Source organism: Zootoca vivipara, chromosome 2 (genome assembly GCF_963506605.1).
Source record: "Zootoca vivipara chromosome 2, rZooViv1.1, whole genome shotgun sequence".
NCBI classification, from domain to species: Eukaryota; Metazoa; Chordata; class Lepidosauria; order Squamata; family Lacertidae; genus Zootoca; species Zootoca vivipara.
Genome location: NC_083277.1, coordinates 56,023,923 through 56,050,907, shown reverse-complemented (window position 1 = coordinate 56,050,907; position 26,985 = coordinate 56,023,923). Strand labels below are relative to the sequence as shown.

The 26,985-nt window shown below is 43.7% G+C and overlaps 3 protein-coding genes across 10 annotated transcripts in view; all 3 read right to left on the bottom strand.

The window, feature by feature from the left end:
• The window catches only part of RNF123 (ring finger protein 123), an 86,883-nt gene extending 86,105 nt beyond the window's left edge, over positions 1 to 778 (bottom strand). The window contains exon 1 of one of the 3 annotated variants that reach the window (XM_060271565.1): positions 760 to 778. The gene's annotated coding sequence lies outside the window, so the exon portion shown is untranslated. The other 2 variants (XM_035105941.2, XM_035105944.2) reach the window with 2 other exon arrangements.
• Positions 779 to 3,479: 2,701 nt separating this feature from the next.
• Positions 3,480 to 12,029, bottom strand: LOC118080552 (epidermal differentiation-specific protein). Of its 2 annotated transcripts, none has more exons than XM_035105955.2 (2): positions 8,244 to 12,029; positions 3,480 to 6,451 (listed from the first exon to the last, which is right to left on the bottom strand). In XM_035105955.2, the coding sequence occupies exon 2, from the start codon at positions 6,359 to 6,361 to the stop codon at positions 5,372 to 5,374; it is 990 nt and encodes a 329-aa protein (XP_034961846.1). In that variant the 5' UTR covers positions 6,362 to 6,451; positions 8,244 to 12,029; the 3' UTR covers positions 3,480 to 5,371. The 2 variants fall into 2 exon arrangements, with proteins under 2 accessions (XP_034961846.1, XP_034961845.1); XM_035105954.2 differs by having other exon boundaries at positions 8,885 to 12,029.
• Positions 12,030 to 12,107: 78 nt separating this feature from the next.
• LOC118080551 (NACHT, LRR and PYD domains-containing protein 3) lies at positions 12,108 to 26,881 on the bottom strand. Of its 5 annotated transcripts, none has more exons than XM_035105952.2 (7): positions 26,110 to 26,881; positions 23,274 to 23,562; positions 21,726 to 21,746; positions 18,795 to 20,511; positions 17,900 to 17,986; positions 16,745 to 16,912; positions 12,108 to 15,800 (listed from the first exon to the last, which is right to left on the bottom strand). In XM_035105952.2, exons 2-7 carry the CDS (start codon positions 23,548 to 23,550, stop codon positions 15,701 to 15,703), a joined length of 2,370 nt encoding a protein of 789 aa, XP_034961843.2. In that variant the 5' UTR covers positions 23,551 to 23,562; positions 26,110 to 26,881; the 3' UTR covers positions 12,108 to 15,700. The 5 variants fall into 5 exon arrangements, with proteins under 5 accessions (XP_034961843.2, XP_034961842.2, XP_034961841.2 ...); XM_035105951.2 differs by lacking the exon at positions 26,110 to 26,881 and adding an exon at positions 25,613 to 25,807; XM_035105950.2 differs by lacking the exon at positions 26,110 to 26,881 and adding an exon at positions 25,475 to 25,595.
• Positions 26,882 to 26,985: the final 104 nt, after the last annotated feature.

The window sequence follows — 26,985 nt, the reverse complement described above, 5'->3', positions numbered from 1 at the left end:
CCTGGCGGCAGCCGCTCCCTGCCTGGAAAAGGCCTCCCGACGAACCCACGCCAAGGGCAGCGAGACCCGGCCAAGGACCGGCGCGGCGGCGGCCACTCTGCGGGGCTGACCGCCGAGAGCTTCTCCGCGTGGCTGGAGGCTGCGAGGAGCGCCTTCCCTGAGCCCCGAGCGGAGCCGCCGAGGCAGCCTGGAGCTCTTCTCAGGACCTAGAGGAGCGGGGCAGTTCGGCGCCGCGGCACTCTGCCCAAGCGGCTGACCCGGGCCTAGTCGCGGCCGCCGAGCCAGGCCTCTTGCAGGCGCCCCTCCTCAGCCTTCGCGCCAACCCCGGCCAGGGGCTGCCCGACCCCCGGAGCCCCGGACAGACCCTCCGTTCCTGCCTGCCTCTCTTTCCGCCGCCGCCGCCGCTTTGACTCACCGCCGCCACCCCACGCCTGGCTCGCCCAGCCCCGGCAGCGGCTCCTCACAACATCCGCCCTGCTACGGAGCGTCGGCAGGGACACACAAAGCGGAGGGTTCAACCGCAGCAGGAGAATTGGGGCGGATCTCGCGCCGCCTGTGCTGGCGCCGCCCCCGAGAGCCAGAGGCGGCACGGGCGGCAGCTGGCTGCTCTCGCTCCCTGGGACTGTGGGACTGACTCTTGTTCAAATTCAGACATGCACCCTCTCCTTGTGTCCCCCTGCTTGTCTCTGCCTCCCGCGCTCTCCCTCGCTGCCAGACTGCTGAGAGCCTCACAGAGTTTCTGATATTCCGAGCACTTACCCGCCGCTTCAGCTCCACCAGACTCCAACTGGGGTTTCCTGTTAATGACGGGTCCCCTCCCGCCCTTGGGTTTTACGTGACAAAGTACGTTTTATATCCCGCCTTTCTTCCGTAGGGTGCTTCCACATAGGGTCACCATACTGTAAACAGCTCGTTCACAAATCGCAAACAAGATGTGGACGACAGTTCCCGCTTAGAATGTAGAGTTGGGGGGAGGGCACAAGGATCATCTAGTCCAGACATAGACAAACTCGACCCTCCATATGTTTTGGGACTACAACTCCCATCATTCCTAGCTAACAGGACCAGTGGTCAGGGATGATGGGAGTTGTAGTGCCAAAACATCTGGAGGGACGAGTTTGCCTATGCCTGATCTAGTCCAATCCACTGCAATGTGGGAATATCCGTCTGGGGCTCGGACCCACAACCCTGAGATTAATTTTTACCAGTTTCTCTCCAGAAATCAGATGAAATGATGGGGGCATGGGGATAGGCAAGCGCCAATCCTACTGTACAATAAACATTGATTTGCAAGCCCCTTTAGTACATTTTATATCCCAGCATTCTTCAGCCATTGTGGAAGAAAGTACTATGGATTCCCAGCATCCAGGCATTAGTCAGACCCAAACTTATTGGTGGTTGCATCATGTGCCCTCAAACCTGCTTCACTAAAAAGGCAGTTTTCAATTAATTTATTAGTACGGTAGGAGGACCTCAACTCAGTGGTATAGCATATGTTTTGCATACAGAAAGTCTGAAATTCAACCCCCAGGATCTCTATGTAAACTAAAGGTAAAGTTAAAGGGGCCCCTGTCCATCAGGTCCAGTCGTGTCCGACTCTGGGGTTGCGGCGCTCATCTTGCTCTATAGGCCGAGGGAGCTGGCGTTTGTCCGCAGACAGCTTCCGGGTCCTGTGGCCAGCATGACAAAGCTGCTTCTGGCAAACCAGAACAGCGCACGGAAACGCCGTTTACCTTCCCGCCGGAGCAGTCCCTATTTATCTACTTGCACTTTGATGTGCTTTCGAACTGCTAGGTGGGCAGGAGCTGGGACCGAGCAACGGGAGCTCACCCCGTTGCAGGGATTCGAACCACCGACCTTCTGATCAGCAAGCCCTAGACTCTGTGGTTTAACCCACAGCGCTAGGAGAGACCAAATCCTGGAGAGCTGCTATCCATCAGTGTGGATTTTTTTAAATTTAAATTTTCAGATTTATTAACCTTATCACTGAAGCTATCAAAGCAGCATACAATAAGATAAAATAAGACTCTAACAAAAATAAACAATTTCTACAATTGTACATTTAATATCCCATAAAATGATTGTGTTACACTTCAGGAAAAGACATCAGTAGCTATCTAAACATCAAGATGCTAGGCACCTGTCTAATTTCAGCTGGTAATGGATTTCTGTTTATATACTAAGTTAGATAGATCAGTGGTCTGTATAAGGCAGCTTCCTATGTTCACTAGCCTGTCAGTCCCTGGCATTGGTGATCCCTTTGGGGAGGGTCCAGAGCTCTAGTGACATTCCCCCTGCAGAATTACCACTTGAGGATGCCACCAGCTAGCTACCATGTATGTAAAGGGAATCTTGAAACCTGTGGCATTAGTTCTGGTTAAATGTGGTTAGAATTCAGCTGCTTGAGAAATACATCTGCAAAGCCAATCATGGCTCATTCAATTTAGGGGATAGTCACCTAAGTTCTACAATACCCAATGCCCTTGAGATGTTGTTGGACTACAGCCTTGTCTCAGCTTGTGTTAGCAATGATCAAGGAGGATGGGAACTGTCCAGCAATGTCTGGAGGAAATTGCAGAAGGATAAATCCATGCATTACTGTGCAGAATAGTATCAAATAGACCAGGCATCCCCAAACTGCGGACCTCCAGATGTTTTGGCCTACAACTCCCATGATCCCTCGCTAACAGGACCAGTGGTCGGGGAATATGGGAATTGTAGTCCAAAACATCTGGAGGGGGATGCCTGAAATAGACTAATGAGCTTCAGCAGAAGATGCCTTCCGAGTTCTTAACAGAGTGACTCCAGCTTTTGGCTCTGGAGCTTTAAAAATCTATGGCTTTCCTTCTGATTTTATTAGACTCCCCCACCAGGTTGCTGTTGTACTCTGTACTGTATGGAAACATCTAATTGTGGAATGAGATATAATCTCAATAGGAATAAAATAAAAAAGGATCATGGACTGTGAGCTGTCTTTTGGCACCTTTCCAAATCACTCCCTATTAGTTCATCTAATTTTTCCTGAGAAGTTGGAAGTTGATTTGTGTGTAGAAACACCCACACCAAGTTGTTATATTTCACTGGCCACATATATATAATCAGTAAATAAAGGACTTTATTTCTGAACTGCAATTCACTTTAATGTTTCTTGCTTGCAGATGCCACCTGTCCTGCAATACTGTCCCATAGCTGCCAAGTTATCCCTTTTTTAAAGGGATTTTCCCTTATGCTGAATAGGCTTCCTCGCGAGAAAAGGGAAAACTTGGCAGCTATGTACTGTCCAGATCTCTCTGCCACTGAGGAACCAGTTTGCAGCCTCCATCTTGGTCTTTCTCCACCACTCTCTTAGCAATGCTTTGGCCTTCTGTATTTGTTGTCACAACCACCCTCACTCACTCATTTTTTGATGGCCCCTGGCCTATACATGTGTGTGAGTGGATTATGTTTGTGTAGAACATCATACATTGTTTGCTACATGGTTGTTGTTTTTAGGGCAACGTTTATTGATACATTAAAAATAGGTATATTTTATGCTCTATGTAAACTGAATGTTTTGACAAATAATCTCTCTCTCTCTCTCTCTCTCTCTCTCTCTCTCTCTCTCTCTCTGTGTGTGTGTGTGTGTGTGTGTGTGTAATAATGATGTATGAGGTCCTAATCATCCTAATCATATAGTACAATTATTAGAGAATGTGATGTTTGTATATACCAGGCATCCCCAAACTTTGGCCCTCCAGATGTTTTGGACTACAATTCCCATCTTCCCTGGCCATTGGTCCTGCTAGCTAGGGATCATGGGAGTTGTCAGCCAAAACATCTGGAGGGCCGCAGTTTGGGGGTGCCTGGTATAGACTAACCTACATATTTAAAAACACCCCAAAATTGTCCATGTCTAATTTACAACCTCAGGGGCCACAGGAGATCCATCGTCAATCCTTATTTTGCTGAAATAATACACTGTTATACAGTAAGAAGATTGCAATTAATATTATCTCAGCCAAAGGACAGGGTGAAATGAATTGATGGAACTCTGCTTTCTCATTTTTCTATTATGCTCTGTGCTACATAAAAAACAAAGCTGTAATATCTTAGATACTATACTCTGCTCTTGCATCTAACATGGCATTCATGCAAATATCAGGCATACTGTCTCGTTTACTAATAAGATCCATTTAACTTAAATGATGTTACAGAAACAAATTGTATTTTGAGGGGAGGATCTAAAAGATCATTATAGTACATGGTATATATTGGCAGGCAGAATCTAGCTTTAAGAAACTTGGGTAGAATATAAAGTTATTGTCCATCTGAATACTGGAATGAGCAAAGTGGACTAGTTTGAATTAGATGTAGAAGTGTGAGGCTGTAACCCTTAACATAATTAAATGGCAGGAAGCCTCATTAAACTCAGTGGGAGTTTAGGACTGAGTTTAGGACTGCACTGTGAGTCATATAATTATCTCATAACCTCTTGATGAGGGATATGGAAGCTGTAGCCATCTAAACATTGCCGGACTACAACTCTCACCCATCCTGATCATTGCTGAACCTGGCTGGGGCTGATAGGTGTGGGTATTCAATAACACCTGGAGGACCCCATGTCACACACACACACACCGTTCTTCATCATGCAGCCCTGTCACCCCCTTCCTAAGAGTATAATCATATACGTATAGTTGTATTGAGATATTCACCAGTCTGGTTTAATAAGCAGAAAAGCATCCAAACAGCAGCTGGAGCCTAATACATGATGCAAAAATATAATGATGCAAAATTGGCAGAAGTATGTTCTCCAGAGTGCTTAAATGTAGCATTGAAGGTGCATATCTGCAACCATTCACCCTAGAAATCATTTTAAAAATCAGATAGGATTTAAGAAGCGTAAGTAGAACTGCAGACCATACAGAGTTGCTGTGGAGGCTTAACTGAGCCTGCAAGCTGTTTATTACCAATCTGTGTCCTAACAGCTACTTTCTGTTGGATTCTCTGTCGGATGTCTTTTGTCATTGAAGTGAGACTATTTTCTAGTTCATTGTACTGACTGTGGATTCCAGATTTCTTTGCTATATATTTTTATGTGAATTACACAGTCCTCCTGTTATCAATTTGCACTTCATCAGTCCCTTGAAACCAGCATCGGAGTCTTGCTACTTTCAGGAATTTCATCTGGTATAGTGTCTTTAATGTCTGCAGTAATAGCAGATCAAGGAACATGCAACAAAATATTATTTAAGAAGTTTTCCTTGTTCCAGATGCCAAGTACTTATCTTTCCATGGAAGAAGAAATGCAGCTACAGCTGTTCAGTTCAAAATGAAAGTGGGTTGTTGCCTGGCATGGTCATTTTGCTTTTGATGATTACTGGTCCTCTGCTTAATTTTTCACTGATTTCATGGTGTATTTGGTGGTGATGTTGCGTCCTGACACACTACGATACTGCCCATTTTCCGTCCTTGATTTACCATTAATGGTGATGATCAGCTCTACAGGAACAGAGGCCGTGACTACCTTCATGATCACCTGGATGTTCAATTCCGATTTTGGGGGGACCTTGGCTGGCATGGTCACCTCGACTTGGTTTACAGTAGTAACTGAGTCAATCTTTCCTTTTTCTACTGTCAGGTTGGTGCTGGGATCTATGCTTAAATTGAAACTCTCATTTATTTGGCAGTTAGGGGCTGCTAATTTGAAGCTGTGGCTTGTGAATATTTCATAGGTTCGACTGCTGGTGGTGGTGAATGTCTGCTCTGTTTCTGTGGTGTTGATACAATTTATCTCATCAATCATCACATCCCTCTCACTCTCCAAGTTCCTGCGATCCCATAAGATCCTGCTAGTGATAACAGGCCGGCCACTTTTAAGGGGATACACATGGGAACACCTATCATGGAAATGCAATGTGCCATAGTTACCAAGCTTCCCTCCTTCTCGAGCTATATAGTACCAACCACCTCTCTTTGGATGTTCATAGAGGAGCCAGGCACCCCTCTGGACAATATGGGAAGATGCCTTCTCATTGAAATACCCATAACTTAGGTTGGTTTCTTCTTTTATCACTTTGCTTATCCCTTCATAGTTAGGGTGCTCAAAAAGTGTGATCTGAGGATCTTCCAAGTCCTCAGTGACTAGTTCGATAGAAGAAATATTATTACTTAACTGGATGTGCTTATGTTCACCTTCTTCATATGCAAAACCCACACCTTTATAGTTGGGATCACGGAAGACCAGCCAAGGTTGTCCAATCACCTTAAGGGAGGAAATGCAATCCCCAAAGTCTACAGTACGTAGGTCAGGAACACTGCAAGTGAATTCTTTCCTGGACCCCTCAAAGTTTTCCTCTTCATAAACAATAATTTTATTCATCTTTAGCTGTTTGGAGAGGGGGAAATGGGCAACTTTTCTGGATCTTTAGCAGGTCGAAGATGGAGAGGTTTTCCTCAACAGGAATTCAGTCTGCATGAGAGGAAAAACAGAGAAACACACCCTTAGAAGCACATGTAGCAGCATGGACACATTTGACAGATGAATAGGGGGGGTGTTATTATTTATTTATTGACAATATTTTTTACACACTTTTCAGGGCACCCTCACAACATGGCCTACAAGGCTCTAAAAAAGGGGCGGCCAACCTTTTCTAACCTGAGTCACACATTGTCAGCTATCCACCCCATGCCAGTGGTAGGTGTGCTCAAAATGAGTGTGGCTCACCTGCACACACCTCCCTCACAGACATGGGCAGGTAAGTAGTACAGAGAGATGCAGGGACACGGGGCTGCTTGGAAAGCTTTCCAAAAACCAGATGTTCAAAGAGCAGGGGGCTGTTTGAAAGCCCTTTGTAAACAACAGCTGCTTTTTAAACCTCCAATGTTCAGAAGTTTAAGGAACAGCATGGGGCTGCTTGCAAAGGGCTTTCAAAGTACAAGACTTCAAGCATCAACTACTTGTCAAATTGGACCTGACAGGTGTGGGGAGATTAAGATCCAACCCCCTCTGGCCAGAAAAGGTTCTCCACCTCTGCTGCAGACAATACTGAGCTAGATTGACCAATGAGTATTGACTCAATGTAAGGCAACTTCCTATGCTCCTGTGGTTACCCAGTACTACACTCTTGTAAGCTTTCAGCAACAACTGAAGGCCTATTCACTACCCCAGATTGAATCTGTGGCTGTGAAAGCATTACCATTTGTTCCAGCTCTACTGCGCAGCCACCATTGGTGTTTAAAGCAGAGTACGCATGACATTAGCCACAATCCATATACATCCTGTAACTAGTTGAGAAATACTGCTGTTTGATGTGCTTTCCCTCAAAGTAGTTCCTATTTGGTTTTAAAATGTAAACTGCAGTTAATCTGAGGTACACAGTGGAGACAAAAACGCAGATGACAGCTTAACTGAATACTTTGGGGTTTTGCAGACATGGGGACAAATCAGATAATGTGCACTGGATGACAACATCGCTGCCCCCTCTCTGGTGTGTACACCACCATAAAAATATGTCATGAAATTCTGGGGTGGGGAGAATGACATTTAAGCTACCGGTACTAATAGGTATTATTTGGCCTGTGCATTTGCTCTTGCCTGCTTTATAGTTATTTAAATTACAATTTAATCATGTTTTATTAGTCTGGTACCCAGCTTTGGGATTAGTTTATAATAAAAAGTGGAAAACAAAGTTTATGTAGATATATGCAGGCACAGAGCATGCAGACATTCTTACACAACAGGCAGTCAAAAACATGCACTCATTCATACACACTTACATGTAGGAACACAGCATATTCTCTCTCATACACAGACAGTTTCCTGCTCTCCTGCCCCATTATGGGGAAGAGAGAACAAAGCATTTTCTTTTGCATTCTTGGAAGGGAAAGAGACAGTGTCCCACCCCACACTGATGTCCTGTTGCCAGGTTAAAGGACTGCTTAAAGAATCAGTGGAGAAAATCAGCTTCTATGTATGCTGCAGTGGGGCCCAGTTATCTCTTTCCCATAGGAATCAACATACACTTAGTTTGAATATTCTTTTGAAGGTCCTCAGTTATGATCAGCCTATTACACTCCTATCTATACAAAAAGGTTTCCTAAAGAGTGGCTGAGACAGATGCATTTATTTCATAATTCGTTTCATAAAATTTATTAAAACAGCTTGGTTGTAAAAAAAAACCAAAAAAACCTCAAAGTGGTTTACGAAATAGGAAAGTTATTTATCCCAATGGGTGGGAAATTGCAACATTACATCTCTCTACCTCAGCTTTTAGCCACTGGGTCATGTTGTTGCCCTTTACAATCGGTCTCTGTTCTGCTCTGTGCTATAGGCAGCTGGCTGAACCTTCTGGCATTTCTGCAAACCAAGAGAAACACATGAGCTGAGTCTCATGTTTCTGCATTTCAAACAACCCTAGAGCTTGACATGCATTCATGTAAGGGCATATATCCCGGGAAGAAGTGGGGAAAGTGAGAGGTGTGGAGAAGGGTGGGAAGAGGGGAAGAGGCTAGAGAGGGAGGAGAGTATTGAAAAGATAAAATGGAGGGAAACGAAGGGAACAAGAGAATGGAGCTGAGGGAAGCTGAGGAAGAGAAAAGGAAGCGGACAGAAAACGTAACCAGAGGATAGGTGGACAGAAAGGTGAAAACAAAGAGGTGAAAAATAGAGGGAAAGGCAGCAGGAGGATGCTCTGCTGTGGCAGCTCCAACTGCAACTTGGCCTACATCTGCCTTAGGACTTGTGCAGGTAACAGGAAAATTATCATCATCATCATCATCATCATTAACATCACTAGTATAGCCTTAATTAATAAAACTAAAACATTTATGTGCACATAAACTCCCCATCCCACACTTTTTTTGCGGTGAGCTATGATCCTGTGCAAGAGGTAAGTGTACCCACCTTGTTAGGCGATCTGCACAAGCAGCCAGCCTTTCTCAGCAGCCTGGAGCTCTCAGGAGTCCTCCTGCTAGGTTTATATAAGGCGGGCATGTAATAAATATGGAACCAATTAGGATGTTGTAAGGATTGCCTCTGCCTATAAACATTGCAGCCAGTCTGAAGAATGCAAGTAAAGGAAGAATTTCTGCACAGCCCAACCCACAAGCTGTCAAGAGACAAATCCTTGAGCCAGAATTTGACCGATTTATGAATTCAAATTTCTTGCCAATCTGTAGGAAAACCAACATGTGTGCAGCTCATGTTTGCTTTCAGACAGAGGCTGATACATTTTTTAGTGCTGCTCACAGGCAGATCTTTTGCTCTGTTCCTCATCAGTGAGTGAGAGAAAGAAAGAGATTCCATCCTTCTAATTTCACTTACAGTTGAGGATAATTGGGGAAGAAAAAGAACAGTCTTGTGCTTACCATACTCTGCTATTTTGATGGACAGAGTTCAGCTGAGGGTTATACTCTGCCACTGCTTCCTATCCACTGCCCTCCGATGAACAGTGGGAATTTCTAGGTACAGTACACTGCAGCTCAGCCTTTGCCAAGCTGGTGTCCTCTAGATGTTTTCGACTGCAACTCCCAGCAGCCCCAGCCAGCATGGACTTGCTGGAGTCAAAAAACATATGGAGGGCAACATTTGCTTTCCACAATAAAAGCAGGAAAAAGAAAAATGAGGAAAATGACAGTAGCTGGTTGCATACTTGCCAGAAGCAATGAAGCTAGCGGCACAATTCTGCCAGCCAAAAACGTTTTCTCAACACGTGAGGACAATCCTTTCCTGGACCGATTGTGCTTCTATTTCCAACCCATGTGGATTTGATAAATTGCGGGCATTTCTCTCTCACACATAGCAACAGGCTTTATTTATTTTTCTGCATTCATGTCCCATTATTCTTCCAATGAACATACATGGTTCTTGACCATTCCCATTTTATCCTTGCACCAACTGTGTGAGGCTGAGAGATAGTGACTACCTACCTCAAGGGCACCTAGTCTAGTTCATGATCGAGGGGTTTTTTTAATCTGGCTCTTCCCAGCTCTAGTCCACCATTGGCTCCCCTCCCCTAGAACCTTCTGCTTGATTACTTGAAGAGAAAACCACAATATTCAGGGGGGGAGGGGTTTCATTGAGCTAAACTTCTGGTTACTCCCATTCCTGAAATTCTGTTTGTGGAATTCAGTCAGGGTGTCTAGACATTGGGTCACCTGAAATTTCCCACAGCATCGAACCCATTTTGGAGAAACATCATGAGTGCCACCTAGTGGGATTGCAGATTTGCAACTTTTTCTATTGGACTTCCTAAGGCTGTTCACGTAAGAAAACAATTTTTACTATATTCCAGATAGTTTCAACCCAGTCTGTTACTGATGGCATTGTACTTTTTCCAGGGTACCTTTTGCAATGCCACAGCTAGTCAATTTAAAACATTTTGCAAATCAATGCCATGTACTGTACCTTTCAAATAATAATATTTTAGAGTAATTTAACAATAAATAACCAGTCATTTTAACAATAAATAACCAGTCATTTTAACAATAAATAACCAGTCATTTCTAATATTTATAATAGCATGCCAATAAATTTGGATTACTGGGCAACTGCAAAAAACATGAAGGAAATCTGCTTAGTTCACATCACAGCTCCAGCATTTTTTTTGAGAATATACCTGCACTGACATTGGACTTCATAGGCATTTTCCTTGAAATCTGTAGTTATAATCCATTTCCATTCCTTCTGTTAATTCTTGTTGAATATTTTTAGCTTTTTTATATAAATATACCAGTCTTCTTATCCGATTTAATAATTATAGGCCTTACCGATTAAACCCTTATCTTGTTCTGATGCTAATAATATTTCAAATTCCCACCCTCAAAGGTCCACATTTCTTTAATAAACAATATTAAGTATTGATACAAATTACAACTGCAGAGAAAATCAGTCAACGTATTAGTAATTTCTACATACTATTTAAACCCGCTGCCTAAACTTTCACTTTATTGATCAGTTCCTCCCTGTTGGTGAGTACCAGGTCCAAGAGAGATGACCCCCTTGTTGCTTCTTCCACCTTCTGGGAAATGAAATTGAGGCAATGGAGGAATTTGTATGACCTCACATCATTGGCAGAGTTTGAGTTCCAACAGATATTGGGGTACTGTAGTTGAAGTCTCCCATGACAACTGTATCTCACCTTTTCAAATGTTTGGCTCTAGGAAGACATCATCCAAGTCCTCGGTAAGGTCACTGTTGTTTTCCTGTCCTACAATTTTCACCCAGATGCTCTCAATCTGCCTTCCACGCTCCAAGTCATGGACCTCTTTGCAAGTGTACACATCCTTTACTTATAATGCTACTCCTCTCCCCTCCCTGTTTGATCTTTTCCTTTTGAACAGGTTGCCCTCTCAATTTCTACATTCCAGTCATGAGTCTCATCCCACCAGATTTCAATAATGCCTGTTAAGTCACATTTGCAATCCTGCATCATGAGCTCAAGTTCTTCTTGCTTGTTTCCAATACTCTGTGCATTATACTCTGTGTAAACAAAACTGAAACGAATCAATCCCCTCGCACGCTGCTGCCTCTGTTCCCCTCCGTAGGGAGTCACCTGCCGCCACCACACACCTCTCCTTTCTTTGGGGAACCGCAGAAGAGTACAGACATTACTCTATTAGCCATCTGTGCCCTGCATTCTTCTTTAACAAAGGATGCAAACAAAAATGCTTGGATTGATGGAACAATCAGAATAGCACAACTGCTACCATGATATTAAAAGTTTAAAACAAATTGCGGTCACAAGAGTAAGGTACTTCCTAAAAATATTTAACTGAAGTGTTAAAGGCCAGGATAAAGAGTTGCACCATCAGCCTACAATGGAAACTGTATAATGAAGGTGCCAGACATATCTCTGTGGGAAGGGAAGCCTGCAACTTAGGGGCTGCCAGAGAATGCCTTCTCTCAAGCCGCCCCCTGAAAATTCTGAAGAAGTCGAACTACCAAGAGGGCCCCCTCTGCTACTGAGCAAATGGGTACCTTCCATGCAAAATGGGCTGCTCAATATGTCCCATTCATTTCCCAGAGATACTAGCACCATCAAGTTATCCCTTTTTTAAAGGGAAATTCCCTTATGCTGAATAGGCTTCCTCGTGAGAAAAGGGAAAACTTGGCAGCTATGCCATCAAGCAGGCAGGGACATAGCTAGCTGCTCTGGTACCTGGAGCGGCGGGGGCAGGGCGATCTACACACAGAGGCGGCACGGCGATCCACCCAGGGGGGCGGCGCAACAAGCTGCACAGAGTTTGCCTGGTGGACACAAGCCCCACACTGCCATTTCGGGCAGCGTGGGGCCCTAAGCTACCACGTCACTCCCAGGAATGACGTGTGGCTTGGGCGTGCTGCAGGCCAGGCCCCATGGTAGGTGCCAACCCATGTGGTGTGCCATTTTGTCACACACCCCCAAGGATGACACCCGGGGTGAGCCCCACCCCCCCTTCCTATGCCCCTGCAAGCTGGTACTCCTGCTATCCCTTTAGCTGGTCGCCATGAATCACTTCCTAAGGCCATAACTAAGGGGAAATGAAGACAACTGTTTCAGTTGTGAAAGCTGTTTTAGTGTCTTGGTGCCGTCTGCTGAGCACAACTGCAACATTTCATAAGCACATTGGGGTGGTCTCTTTTATAATGGGTGACCTGACCCAACAATCATGACCCAACAGTTTCTGAGAACAAAAATCCCTAGGGAAACACAATAAAATGTTACATCTGCTTTTAATTAAAAGCCACACTGTAGCTGCCACGTTCAGAAGAAATGCAAATGTTTGCTGGGGATGCTTTTCTAAAGGCACCATCTGAGTGGAAGAACTTCAAGTATGGTGTGGTGTGAGAGTGGTGGAGTCTCCTTCTTTGGAGGTCTTTAAGCAGAGGCTTGACAGGCATATGTCAAGAATGCTTTGATGGTGTTTCCTGCTTGGCAGGGGGTTGGACTGGATGGCCCTTGTGGTCTCTTCCAACTCTACGATTCTATGATTCTAAGTACAGATGACTAGGCATTATCAGGGGTAGCACCCAGGCTATGGACCTTCATTTCCTTTAAGCCACTTTAGGCTGAAATCGTCCTATGTTCTGATGGCAATGCAAAACACTTCCAGCACCGCCTTCCACCTCATTTTCCATGCTTCTCTTTATGAGTTAGTAATAAGGGGAAAGAAGATTAGGCACACAACAACACACATCCCAATGATTTCAGCAAAAGCAATTTAAACATTTTCTTAACTCTCCCACTAAAAACGCTTTACTTTGACTGAAATGTGTCACTTAAGGGGGGGGGAGTTAATTCTTATCCCAATCTGTACCTGTGCTGGGATTTTAAAAATTTAAAATATGGTTTTATTGTTGGATGCTTTTATTGTTAATCACTTCACGATGTTTCATGGGAAGCAACTCATAAATGAAATAAATAAATAACAGTGCACTTTTTCTTAGTTTTAATGTGACATTTTGCCATTTATTTTCATGGATATGCTCTACTTATTTAATATTTTGAGTCATTATATTAGTACTATTTAAATCCACAAATAAACATTAAATAAATTACACAGAAAAAATATATGAAGGAGGCAAATGTCATGCATGAAGGAAGGAAGGGATGTTCATAAAAATTAGCAGATAATCCCAAGCTGTAAAGGGTAGCTAAGACTTTAGAAGATTGAAAAAGGAACCAAGATTTTCATGACAGGGCGGAGAACTACTAAAAAACTAACAATGAATTTCAGCAGAGATAAATGTAAGGTTGTGTATTTGCACAAATATGTTATTTATTTATTTTAAGGAATGAGGATGTGTGATACCTGGGTTGACAATGGTACATGTGAAAATGATCTATGTCAGGCACCCCCAAACTCGGCCCTCCAGCTGTTTTGGGACTACAACTCCCATCATCCCTAGCTAACAGGACCAGAGGTCAGGGAGGATGGGAGTTGTAGTCCCAAAACAGCTGGAGGGCTGAGGTTGAGGAAGCCTGATCTATGGTTTTTAGCAGGCCACTAATTAACAGGAGTAGGCAGCAACTAAAAAGGCTACCGGTAATTAAATTTTAGGCTGAAACAATGAACATATAGTGTCCAGAGCACAAGAGTAATAGTAAAACTCTATTCTGGTTTGGTCCGACTTCACCTGGAAGACAGTGTCTGTTTCTGGGTTCTGCAGTTTTAGGATAACTAAAAAACTGGAATATGCCCAGGGGAAGGTGACAAAGATGGTGATGGATTTGCAGACCATGTTCTTGCAGGGCCATAGAAAAGTCCTCCTGGATAAAGCAAAATAGCCAATCTAGTCCTGCACCCTGTTCTCACAGTGGCCACACAGTCCAGGATGATTCCATGCAAACCCCTTCCTGATTCACCCCCTCTATATAATACACTCACTGTTACTATATATCAATATACAGCTCTGCAAATTATTTTGACTAGGGTTTGAAGAGGACCTGGATTTGTTGTAGGGTTGCCATATGCCCTCTTTTTCCAGGACACACCCTCTTTTTCGTGGGTTTGTAAAATAAGTGTTGTCATAGCAATCCATAGTTAAAAGTAGAAGTTGGCAAACGTGTCCTCTTTTTTGATCTTCAAAATATGGCAACCCTAGAAGATACCATTAACATGGTTGCCAACTTTCATATTAGTGGACAAAACTTGCAAGACTTGTAATAAAGCTATGAGAATACTTAGTTTCTAGCCACTCGTGGAGATGTGAGTACGGTAGGTATAACACCTTGCTGCTTCATCTCATTTTAACAACTACAACTGCCTCAGCATCTTGTCAGCTCCCTTGGGTGGGAAGTGTGAAGAACAGAAAAAGAGCCTCATTTTGCCTGCCCTTAATCATGTCCAATTGAGCAATAGCCTTTCCCAACAGCCTCTGCTTTAAGAACAGCAAAGGCAGCTGGAAGAGAGGAGTTTTGCGTGACCCGGGGGCGGGAGGAATCTTTTAATAATTTCATAAACTACGGTATGTGCCCCTGTTGCTCAATTTGACCTTTTTACAAGGATTTTTGTGCATTGCAGTATCTTATGTATTGTAATTTTGCTGTTATCTTTATAATTTAAGTAATGATTTATTGTACAGTACTTGTTGGTCATGAATTTCTATTTAATTATTATTTGTTGGTATTTTGGAATTAAATTTTATAGTGTACTATTGTATTCTAATGGATTGTTGAATACAGTATTACTTTATTGGATATAAGTTGTTGATTATAAGTCATTTTTTAAATTTGCCTTATTTGTGTTGGATTGGATCGTTAATAAGATGTGTGATCTTTGTTGTTTAATTTTGTTGTTTCTTCAGCTTGTAAACTGCCTTCTGTAGAGCATTATAAAAAGGTGGTATACAAATTAACCCTCTGGTCCATGGGATCACGAAGAGTCGGACGACTAAACGACTAAACAACAACAACAAATACAAATTAAATTAAAACAAGGCTGCTAGATTATGTAAGAAAATACTAAAAAATAAATAAATCAGATAGCTGATCAAAGTGCTTACTTTTTTAAAAATCCAATGACTGCACATGTCATTCTTCCTGTTTGGGAAGCACTTCCAACAACTAAAGTTGGCAGGTTTGCATCTGAGCCTTAATGCTGCCTTTCTTTCTTTTAAGAAAGAGTTCAGCTCTAGAACTCCCATCCTGCAGCTACAAGCACGTTTACCTGATTCAGTACAATACTGCCCTTTGGTAACATGACTGCTGTTGATCCAGAGCATACAAATTAGAATGTGTCACAGCCACAACAAAAAAGGACGTCCTGACTTAGTTATCTTTTTCTCTTGCTGTTTCAAGCGTTTCCTTCCTTTTTCACCAAATCCATTACTTTCCAACCTGGAAGAAAAGGAAAGATAACCAGAAATGAGCACAAATGAATACCAGGATCTGAAGCTGCAGTTTTTATGAGTGGGCTGCAATGCTACTTTCTGTCTTCATATCCTTAATGGAAGTGAGCAGCAGAGAGAGGAAGGACCCAGTGATTTAACTTAAGGTAATGAAGTGAGTGATATTTTTTAAGGGTATGCAGGAGCAGGACATGTGTGACTGAGACAGGGGAACGGGATTTCAGGCCCAGAGGCCAAATGCAGCCCTCCAACCCTCAGGACTCTTCTTACTTAGGTTGTGTTTCCTCTCTCCTCCTTCCTCACTGACACTGTTCCACACCCTCAAGTGTGTTTGTTTGGCTGCAATTGAGGCAAGCAAGAAGCATGATTGCAACTTCTTTCTTTCCTTCTCCTGCTATGTCCAAGAAAACCATGGCTTTAATTGAATCTGGCAAGTCTGTAGCATGTCTTCAGTTGGCCAGGAACAAATCTGGTGGGACGAACTGGGTGCTTACACAACTATCAATCTCTAAGTTGGACCTAAATGAGAGCAGGAGGAGAGCGTGCTAGCAGAATGGAAAGTTTTACTGGCTTCAGCTTTTGGCCTTACATCATGTGCTCAAACCATTTTATTCCCATGTAAAGAAAGGAACTGGAAACAGCAATTTCCTTTTTCTTTTAACTATGCTCTCTCTGTTTCTGGATGAAAGTGTGTGTGATGTGTGTATTTGTTATGTTGGAATCTGCTTATAAAGAGCAAACTCTTCTGGTGCAAGTTGTAAGGTCAGGTATGCTCTGAGAAACCTGCTCTTAACCCTTTGCCATTCAGTCAAAATACTTCTCCCATCCTGCCACTTCACTTCGTTGGCCTCAGGAGCAACAACAGCAAAGCAATCCTATCAGTTTCCTGGAAGGCGAGGTTAGTTCTCTCTCCCACCCTTTATCAGCACTTACCGCAGAAAAGACAGGCTGGGGCAGGTCTCCATGAGGTGGCGGATGAAAGGCACAGAAACCTCTGAGAAGGAGTTGTTCTGAAGGTTTAGGGTGCTGAGTGTGTGTCTGGTGCTCAGAATATTGCAAAGTTCTTGGGCGCAAGCATCTGTGAGGTAATTCTCATCAAGACTGGCAGGGACAAAATGGATGCAAGGTCATAGGCAGATCACACACTACATTTAAGCACTATTATCCTTTCCTCGAAGCTTGGGTGAGAACAGAATCAAAAGGAATGTATAGTTACAAGCAAACTATTATTCAGTCTACTCCCAGAATTTAACTTGCGACTTGAAGCCAAGTTGCCAACTTGAATAGTCAGTATGAGGAATACCTAACATTCCTCTTTCCTCCATGCCTCGTTGCCTTATGTGCCAGAAGGCATACTAGGAAGCTACTGAGCCAGAGTGCTTTCCTCCCCCCACTTTACTAGGAGGTAGGACTTGAGCAGTCATTAAGAGGAAATTATAAGGAGCTGATCTCTGTATCTTCTGGAGACAACTTGTCTGCTGATGTGGAGCTGGCCCTGGTCCTGTTGGTCTTGTTCCCAGTTATATAAACAGGAATAACCGGCTGCTGTAACAAGTCATTCAAGAATTTATAAAGGCAATGAAAAATAACATAAATAGCACAACCACGTGTTGCAAAGTATCAAAAAAGGACTTAGTCCAACATAAATGCAATGTCCACAGTCATAAGTCGGAGTTCATGTAGCATAGTTCATACAGGGTATCCATATGGGGATAAATCAAAATAGATGTAAATACTGGAGTTCCACAGAATAAGGTGTTCACCAACATCTAGGTAGGTGGCAACAATATAATTGACAATTGTGTTCGTAACTAGGTTATTTGTGTATGTTTGCATACAGTCTTGTTCCCAGACCTTACTCTGTCTTTGCATCCTGCTCTCAGCACCAGTATCTGGCTACTTGTGTCTAAAAACCCTTCCCACTGTGAAATTTCTCTCTCACTGCCAGCTAGTTGCACCCAGACTCCAACAGACCCTGCGCTCCATTGGAATAGTGCGCAGATAGCAAATAATCTGAACTCCAAGCCCACAAAGACGTCATACATACACCCAACTTTTTGTATGTGTCTCTGCTCCCTTGTTACTTACTTTAGAGTAGTCACATTACAGTCTAGTTCCTTCAGAGTGGCACAGAGAACATGCACTCCCGAGTTTCCAAGTTTGTTACTTCCAAAGCTACAGAGAGAAAGAGAGAGAATGAGAAAGATGAAAAAAGATTCAGGACTGATTCTTCAAAATCTAGGAGAAATATAAGAAGGTGGGAACTGGACCATCCAATGTAGAAACTTAATGGCTCACACAGAAGTGTGAAATCTCCACTTCCTTGTGAAAAGAGCAGGCTTCTAGCCATTTACAGAGAAATACTTGAAAACTAAAGGACATGGCTTTCTGAGGGTGCTGTGGGCAAGAAGGAGGGTCCCATGCTCTACTCCCTTCCTTGCCCCTACACACTTATTGCTCCCCCAGGCGTTCCTTCTGTTTTCCAACCATGGTATTGATTCTGGTCGAAAAACAACCACAAGCCAGAATTCTGTTTTATTTTCCAAGCCCAGTATGCACCTCCCAACTACATGCATGACTTTGCTGGTCTAGGATTTTCAAGCCAGGGAAACAAGGGGCTTTTCGCCTTCCTGTGCATACTATTCTAGGCAGGGGGACAAGGAGACTGCATGAGCTTTTGAGCCAAAGATGGAGACTGGATGGCATTTTGAGCCATGGTTACTGACAGCAAGGCATTTATACAAGGCATATATTGCCACATTGACTTCATATGGTTTCAGAAATGGTGAAGAAGTGAATACATGGATATTCCATCACTACAACACAGTGTGCTTGAGTCTGGGAGTGTCTATCCTCCTTCAGCAAGCAATCCTGGTAACAAAGGGAAAAACAAATCAGTGCCCAACCCACAGGCTATCCACTCAAATCCTGCAATGCCTGGTACTTGCTGTTCCTAGAAAAACAATATGATGGCATCACTTACTTTAAAGTTGTACAGTTTTTTATTCCTGGAGCCAAAGCTCTGATGTGGTAAGACTTCAGCCTGCAAAACGTTAGATCAATGGAGTGATCCTCGATTTTACTGTGCTGCAAGCAGAACGCCAGAACCCTGCAGTCCAACACCGAGAGTGTCTGGAAAGAAAGGTCAATATTCTGGAAATGATGCATCACACACTCTGCAAATTCTGCTTCCTGGGTCTCAAACAGACAGTGGAAAAACTTCAGCAGGCAATGACCTTTTCGAGGAGGCTCCTCAGTTGCCACTTCAGCTGCTCTCTGAAGCAAGAGGGGCTTCACAAGGTCAGATGTCTTGCACTGCAGAGTTTGATCAAGAAAGATGCGCACCTTTTCACTGCTCAGGCCAAATATGAAGCATACTGTTAATGTCAAATGCTCATTGCCTGGCTTCTCACACTCAGCTAAAAGTGTCTTCAAGTCCCCCATACTGTTATCTGAAACTTCCATTGAGTCCTTCTGCAGAATATACCACATGGCAGCAAAAAACTCCTGGAAGCAAAGATGGAGAAAACTGTACAGATTGTGCTGGCCAATCCCCCTCTGGAATGGTCTTTTGTCTAGAAAGAGGTCTTTAAGAGGAGAAACCTCTAAATTATGTTCCTCAAGATCCTGCTCCTCAAAGAGAACTTTCTGTCCCAGGATGCCAGCCCGTGCCAAGGAACAGAGTCTTCCGAGCTCATTCAGAGAGGAATTTTTCCATTTCGCAGACTCATGCTTAAGAAGATTGTGAGAAAACTGTACAAAGACTTTTGTTGTGGTGTCCAAGGTGTCTGCAATCTCGTCTTCAGTTTCCAGTTCAACTCTGATGACAGAGCAGATGATCCAACACACCATGGGGATGAAGCAGATGGTGGACACTGCATCAGTATTTTCAATGAATCTCAGTGCTAGGTTGGCTTTCTGATCATCTTTAAAGAACTTGGAAAAATATTCACGACGACCTTTCTCAGTGAATCCAAGGATCTCAGCAAATCTTGGAAACTTCAAGCACCCATGCAGCCTCTCTGCAGCACCAGGCCTTGTGGTGATTAACAGGTAGGATTTGGGCAAAAGCTTCTTTCTCAACAAGCTGCTCAGAACACCCTGTATGGACACCTTTGAATAAGGATCATCACAGAAACTGTCTCCTATGAGCTCTAAGGAGCAACAAAACTCATCATAGCCATCAATGATGAAAAGCAGCTTTTCAGGGTGGGCTAAAATCCCTTTCACTGGGGCATACATGTCTTGACACTGATCTACAATAAGGTCAGCCAGGCTGATGGTATCTTCAGCAAGGCTTAGTTCTCTGCAGCGAAAGCAGAACACGTAGTCAAAGACATCCTGGTACAGCTCCCCAGCAGCCCAGCCCAGCATAATCTTCTGCACGGTCATCGTTTTACCAATACCAGCAGGTCCTTGCAACACCACGGTTCTTGGGGCTATTCCCGATTCATCAGGTTCAAAAAGGCTTTGTATATCAGTTGATGAATAATCTGAACTGCGAGTTTCCAAGACCTCCATGTGCAGCCTGCCAGTAGCAACCAATTCATGTTCCCTCTGCTTCTGAGGCCGGTGTTTTTTGATGATAAGTAACTCTATGTAACGGGCATTTAATGGGGTGCTCTCACCAAAGAGGCTGTTTCTGTCCTCTGTTAGCAAGTATTCTTCCTTCACATCCTCAGCATACTTTTTTTTGTAATCTAGTATAGACAGAGAGAAGGATTAACTATCTGCCATGGCATTGCAACATGCTTGCCTGATGCAAGGCACCCTTGATTTCCCAGTGGTCCTTTGTCTATGTAGACCCTCTAAGTTAAAGAACTTTTATTTTGCTCAAGACTACCAAGGTCTGTGTTTGCAAGTTTGCAGAGTTCATAATAATAATCATCATAACCATAATATATTATACCACGCCCATCTGGCTGGGTTTCCCCAGCCACTCTGGGCGGCTTCCAACAAACTATTAAGAATACACTAAAACATTCAAATACCCTGAATCTGGCATACCGTTTGCCTGCACTGTTTCTGAACTGTCCCTTTCGTTGGGGAAAACCTAAACTAGCATACATCTCTTTCACTTTGGCTCTACTTTATGGGCTCTGTATTTCCCCCCATCATAAACAAGATATATTTGAAAATGTACTGACTCATGGGCATGTCAAAGTGTATACGGCTGATAAAAAAGTGCCTGTAGTCACAGAGGGGAAAGTGGGTGTGGTCAATTTCTGTCTTTGTTTATTTGCTTTGGAAAGAACAAAAACCTTTTGGCATCACAAGGTACAGCAGGGGACGTCTGGGAGTGGTCAGTATTTTTTAAAAAATAAAAATAAAAAGTCAAGTTTGAAGGGAGGGGCTTGGGGACACAGAAAATCTTTTGGCATCACAGGTATACCTGTGGGAGCAGAAACTAAAAAGATTAAAAAAGTAAAGGTGGGTCATAGGAGTTAGCAATTAAAGAAAGCTTACTTAAAATAAAAAATATAAATGTGGGGGAATCTTTGGGAGCCACAAACAATCTCTTGGGAAGTCAGATGCTGACCACCACTGACCATTTTTGAGCTCATCAGCAATCCTAGAAGAATAACTCTAGTCCTGTTCTGTCTAGCATCAGCTCTCTATTACCACTCCCTCTCCTCTCAAGACTGGTCCAGTAAAATATTCCCAAATTAGAGAGCGATGCAACTACTTACATCTCCCAGAGGCCATGCTTACCTGATATCTGCAGTTATGCCTCACAATCCTGTGGTTTTCCAATTTTGTTTGCTTTTCTCCTTCAAACATTTTCTACAAATTACTGAGCCTCAAGGGTCTTCTTGGCTCTCTAGGCTGCTTTTGAAAAGTTATGACAAGGGATCCACTTATCTTGAGTTCTAGAATAAAACTTACAATGGCTTACAATGAGGTGCCTACATACCTTGAACTTGCTTCCCAATCTCTGAAAAAGAAATAAAATAACTGGTTAGACATTTTTGTATTGTGAACAGTAGGTTTTTTAACTCTGGTGGTCATGATGTATAGGAAAGTTGAAAGAATCACTGTACATACCAAGCCGCTTCCTGCAAATCTGAGTTCAGGCCAGCTTTGAAACAGGCTTTGAGGCTTTACGTCAACTAGCATATGGAATCAAATTCAGCTCTATATCATCTGCATCCCAGGTGGGCAACCTACAGCATGGCAGCCCCATGTGCCCACCCCAACCCTATTTTATGCAGTGCCCCCCATGCCTCATCCCTCCAGCCCATCAGAGTTCTTTCCTTCCTTTTCATTTCCTCCTTATTTTTCTTGGCTTTTAAAAGTCTCTCCCTCCCTTTACTATGTTGTTTCAGAACAAATGGAAGGAACTGTATTTTAGCACATGAAAGTAAATTGACGGTGTTCAAAAACGTTTTGCTTGGTTGAATGGCTTGAGGAAAATAAGTGTTCCCCCCAGCTATCTGAGAACAGATTGGAAGGTTTCTGTCAGAAATGAATTACTTTCACTTGGGCTGTGTCTACACCAGGGCACTAATGCGAGCACGAGTAATTATTTTCTCTATGTGTGTTTGTGTGCCTTCATCATGGGATGTATTGCACTGTGTGTTGCCTGTCCCTGTCTCCTCAGTTAGTACTTTCCTCCCATCATAAGTTCTGGATACCTGAGGTCCCTTATGGGAATGCAAGCAGGTATTTGTTTACCCCTGCATGCACCTTTTAATTTGTTGTAAAAAAATAAAAACTGAAATACAAGTTTTAAAATATACCAGATTTACACAGAAGAACAGTCAGAAATAATTTCCTGGCTCCAAGCCAGGAAATCTAGGCCACTTGTAGGCTTGTTCACAGATTTGTGTTCACCAGTGTGCACACATCTTTCAAATTATTTTATTTTATTTTAGAAATAACCAGATTTTCACAAAAGAGCAGTTTAAGGAAAGAATGTGTCACTCCAAATCTGGAAAGGATTTGCAAGAAGGGCTACTGTTTCCTTTCCTCCCCTTTTCCCTTCCAGCCTCTTATACCTGCAAGGGGAAATTTTGTTTTGTGCCAGACCATTTCCACAGAAAGGAGCTGATTTAATAATAATAATAATAATAATAATAATACAATGGACTTGTAAAATTGTGAGGTAAGCAGAGCTAGGGGCGGGTGAACAGCCTCTAAGCCATGGGTAGGCAAACTAAGGCCCAGGGGCCTGATGTGGCCCAATCGCCTTCTCAATCCAGCCCACGGATGGTCCAGAATCAGCGTGTTTTTACGTGAGTAGAATGTGTCCCTTTTATTTAAAATGCATCTCTGGGTTATTTGTGGGGCATAGGAATTCGTTCATATATTTTTCCAAAATATAGTCCAGTCCCCCACTAGGTCTGAGGGACAGTGGACCAGCCCCCTGCTGAAAAAGTTTCCTGACCCCTGCTCCAGGTGATTACTAGCTATACTGAACAATTATATAGTACATTATATCTAGGTGAGTACAAATCCATACCCTTGCTGAGTTTAGAAGCATTGTACTTGAGACCAATGTCTTCAAAAATAGTTATCATCAGGGCAGCAGCCTCCTCCACATAAAACTCAACCAGAAGGTCCACCATCTTCTCCCGAGTTGCCTTCTCCATCCGTCCAAGTGGAATATTCTTACCCCCGGGAGCTGCTGCAATACGCAACTTAAACTTAAACTTCTCAAAATCTTCTTGGCCAAGGTCCTCTAAGGCATCTAGTAGGTAGTCCTGCATCATGGCTCCTCCTCCTGACTTCATCACCATCTCACAGCAAGGCTGCAAGCAAAGAACCATTTTAAGTGCCAGAAGAAAATATTTTACCTGCCCATCATGCAGTAACTCACACGCGCAAGGTCTTTGGAATACATTTTGTAGGTTTCCAGGTGGGCAGAAGGGAAGGGAATAACACTGACATCACATACTGACTTTAGGATCCATGTGTGGTTCTTTACCTTACCCATATTACACAGAAGCAGCCCACCTAGCCATCCATCCCATATTTACATCTGCCACTGTATATTTCAAAAACAAGAACCACTTTGGAACCACTTTGGAACTGTACTGCCTGAACAAGGGATGTAAATCTGCAATCCAAATCCATTTATGTGGGACTACCGGTAAGTCCCAGGTAATTAAGCAGGACTTACTTCTGATAGATGTGGTTAGGATTGTGCTATTCATCATTACTTCCCTCAAAGCAACCTGGGAAGGAAGCATAGCTTGTTAAGGGTGTTGAGAGTTTTTTAAGAGGTTCCTGTTCTCCTCACGGAGCTACAGTTCACAGAGCAGTTCTAACAATCAATCCATTTTCCCAACAAACCCTGGGAATTGTAGCTCTGTGTGGGGAACAGGCATCTCCTAACAACTCTCAGCACCCATAACAAACTACAGTTCCCAGACTTCTTTAGGGGAAGCCACAACTGTTTAAAGTAACATGGTACAGTACTGCTTAAAATTCTTGGTGTAGATGGGATCATCAGGGCCGGATTTAGGTTTGATGAAGCCCTAAGCTACTGAAGGTAACGGGGCCCTTTATATGTCCAGCTGTCCTTTGTCAACAACAAATTGTCACTGTTTTTTGTGTAGAATATATGCTATATGGTAATTTATGGACCTAATAGGTATCTAAAGCCATTTGCACATAAAAAATAGGAGCCGACACAACACAAAACACTGTTGCTGTATGTAGGTTTTATTTTGTTATTTATCTTATATTTTGGAAATGTACATCCAGTTTTTTTCCCCTTTAAATTTTTTTGGGGCCCCAAAAATATAGCTTGTTAATCTTATACGTAAATCCGGCACTGAGGATCATAATGAACTAGAAAGAAATCACCTATCCTACTACTCAAAAACAAGTTTGGTTTCTTCCCCTTCCTCCCAGCCCCTTCTGAGCAAAACACACCCAACTTTTCAAGACACGCTCCAGCCATAGCTGCCAAGTTTTCCCTTTTCTCGCGAGGAAGCCTATTCAGCATAAGGGAAAATCCCTTTAAAAAAGGGATAACTTGGCAGCTATGGCTCCAGCTACGGGCATTATCATCAGCCAGTCCCTGAACTGTTCCTTCACAAAAGGCTTCGAACCAGTGGTGTCTGAACTTTTTTCAAAGAGGGCCAGATTTGATGAACTGAAGGGCCGTGGGGGCCGACCAAAGTTGTTGAGGTTTTCTTTTGGTTTTGAAGTTGTTGAGCTTCTTTTAGGGTCGGAGTTGTTGAGTTTCTTTTAGGACTGAAGCTGTTGGGTTGTTGTTGTTTTTTAAAGGATTTTACCTCAGGGAAGAAACTGCCACAGGGGCCGGATTAAACCAACCGGCGGGCCGGATTAGGCCCCCGAAACGGACTTTGAACATGCAGCCTGGAATAAGCCTTTTCCACCAAATGCCTGTCCCTCTCAGTTTCCCCTTCTTCTCCGCCCCAGCAGGAAAACGCCTCCCATCCCGCACACCCGCCCGGCGGCCTTGTGGGCTTGTCAGGAAGCGGCTCCCAGGCGCGACCCTCCCGCCACCGCGTCCATTGCGACACGAGCGGGGCGAGGGTCGCATTGAACAGCTGCTGCCTCGTCGTTTACTCAGCTTCAAGGGGGCCCTGTTGCCCAATTTTCCCCGCCCGCAGCGGAGCCAGGCTTGGCCCCACCGGCGGAAACACTCCGCGGGACTGGAAGGCGAGAACATTCCCGCCACCACCCTACCCAGGAGGGTCTTTCCTCCCGGCTCCTAATGGCGCCTCCTTTGGCCGCCCACGACGTGCTCGCTGCCGTCTTTAGGCAAGGCTGGCTGGCTGGCTGGCGCTGCAGAGGCATCGGGGGGACGATGGGCAGCAGACTCACCTCTCCGGAGTCAGTGCAGGATAAAGAAGCCGTGCGGGGAAAGTGAAAGTGACGTGGCTCAGGCGGCGGGGGAGGGGGAGAGAGATGCCCCAAGTCAAGGCTTTCGAATGCATATGCAGCACAGTAAGAAGCCTTCTCCAACCTGGTGCCCTCCAGATGGCATGCACTACGACTCCTCATCAGCCCCCAGCTATCATGGGTGCGCTGGTTTGGGTTAATGGGAGTTCTAAACCAAAACTTCCGGAGGGCAACAGGTTGGCAAAGCGTGGTGTGTATGCGAGCGTTTTCGGTTGGTGGCACAGACCATTTGGGGCTCACTCAGCCTAAATAGAAATTACCCACACTTTCAGGGGGATTTAAGGCAACTTAATAAAATGATAAAACTGGTAAAAATAAATGCAACTTAATAATCTATTTAATTAGTTATTTCCCACCCTCCGCCTTAAAGTCCCAGGTGGGTTACAGCATTAAAGGCAACATTTAAAACAATCACACACCTTGTTTGTTGTTGTTTAGTCGTTTTGTCGTGTGCGATTCTTCGTGACCCCATGGACCAGAGCAGGCCAGGCACTCCTGTCCTCCACTGCCTTCCGCAGTTTGGTCAAACTCACACCTATTTGTCTATAAATAACATATTCACCTTGGACTTTACTTCTGCTTAACCTAGGGTACCCCTCTGCCAGATGTTGTTGGACTACAACTCCCATTGCCCCTGACCTTGCTGGCTGGGGCTGATGGGAATTGTAGTCCAACGGCCAGAGGACAGTGTCGGCTACTTTCACTTTCACTCAGGGAAAGGCACAACTTGCACTGAATATTGTACTCTAATGATTGGTTGTGTCATTATCAATAAATTGCTTGCATTTCATAACACAAGCTCTACCATTCTATGACTTCTTGTCATCATGAGGAATTTAGAATCAGTGTCTTTGCTTCTGAGAACCGGTGTCTTTGCTTCTGTGAGAACCATTGTTCTGATTCCTATTCTGAAATAAAATGCAGTTTTCTTAATCTTCTTCATTCATCCAGGATTGACCAGCGCCTTTGCTTCCATGCAGACTTCCCCCCTTTATTTGTAGCTCTTTCTATATGTGTTTCCCACTTTCTATTTGGGAAACAGGGTGGCCAAGGCGGGGTGTTATGTGATGCACATTTGTAGAAATTAAGAGTCAACACCAATTTGCAGACTGAAATAAAATGTAGCTGGTTGTATGAGGGACAGATGAAAGGCTGACTGAAGCTCCTCTTTCTGTTTCCATTCAGGCTGCCAGAGAAGAAGTAGTGGCTGCATCATGGCCAACATGATGTCTAGGTTCAGGTAGGTAGCCGTGTTGGTCTGATATAGTATAAATAAATAAACTGTCCAGTAGCAC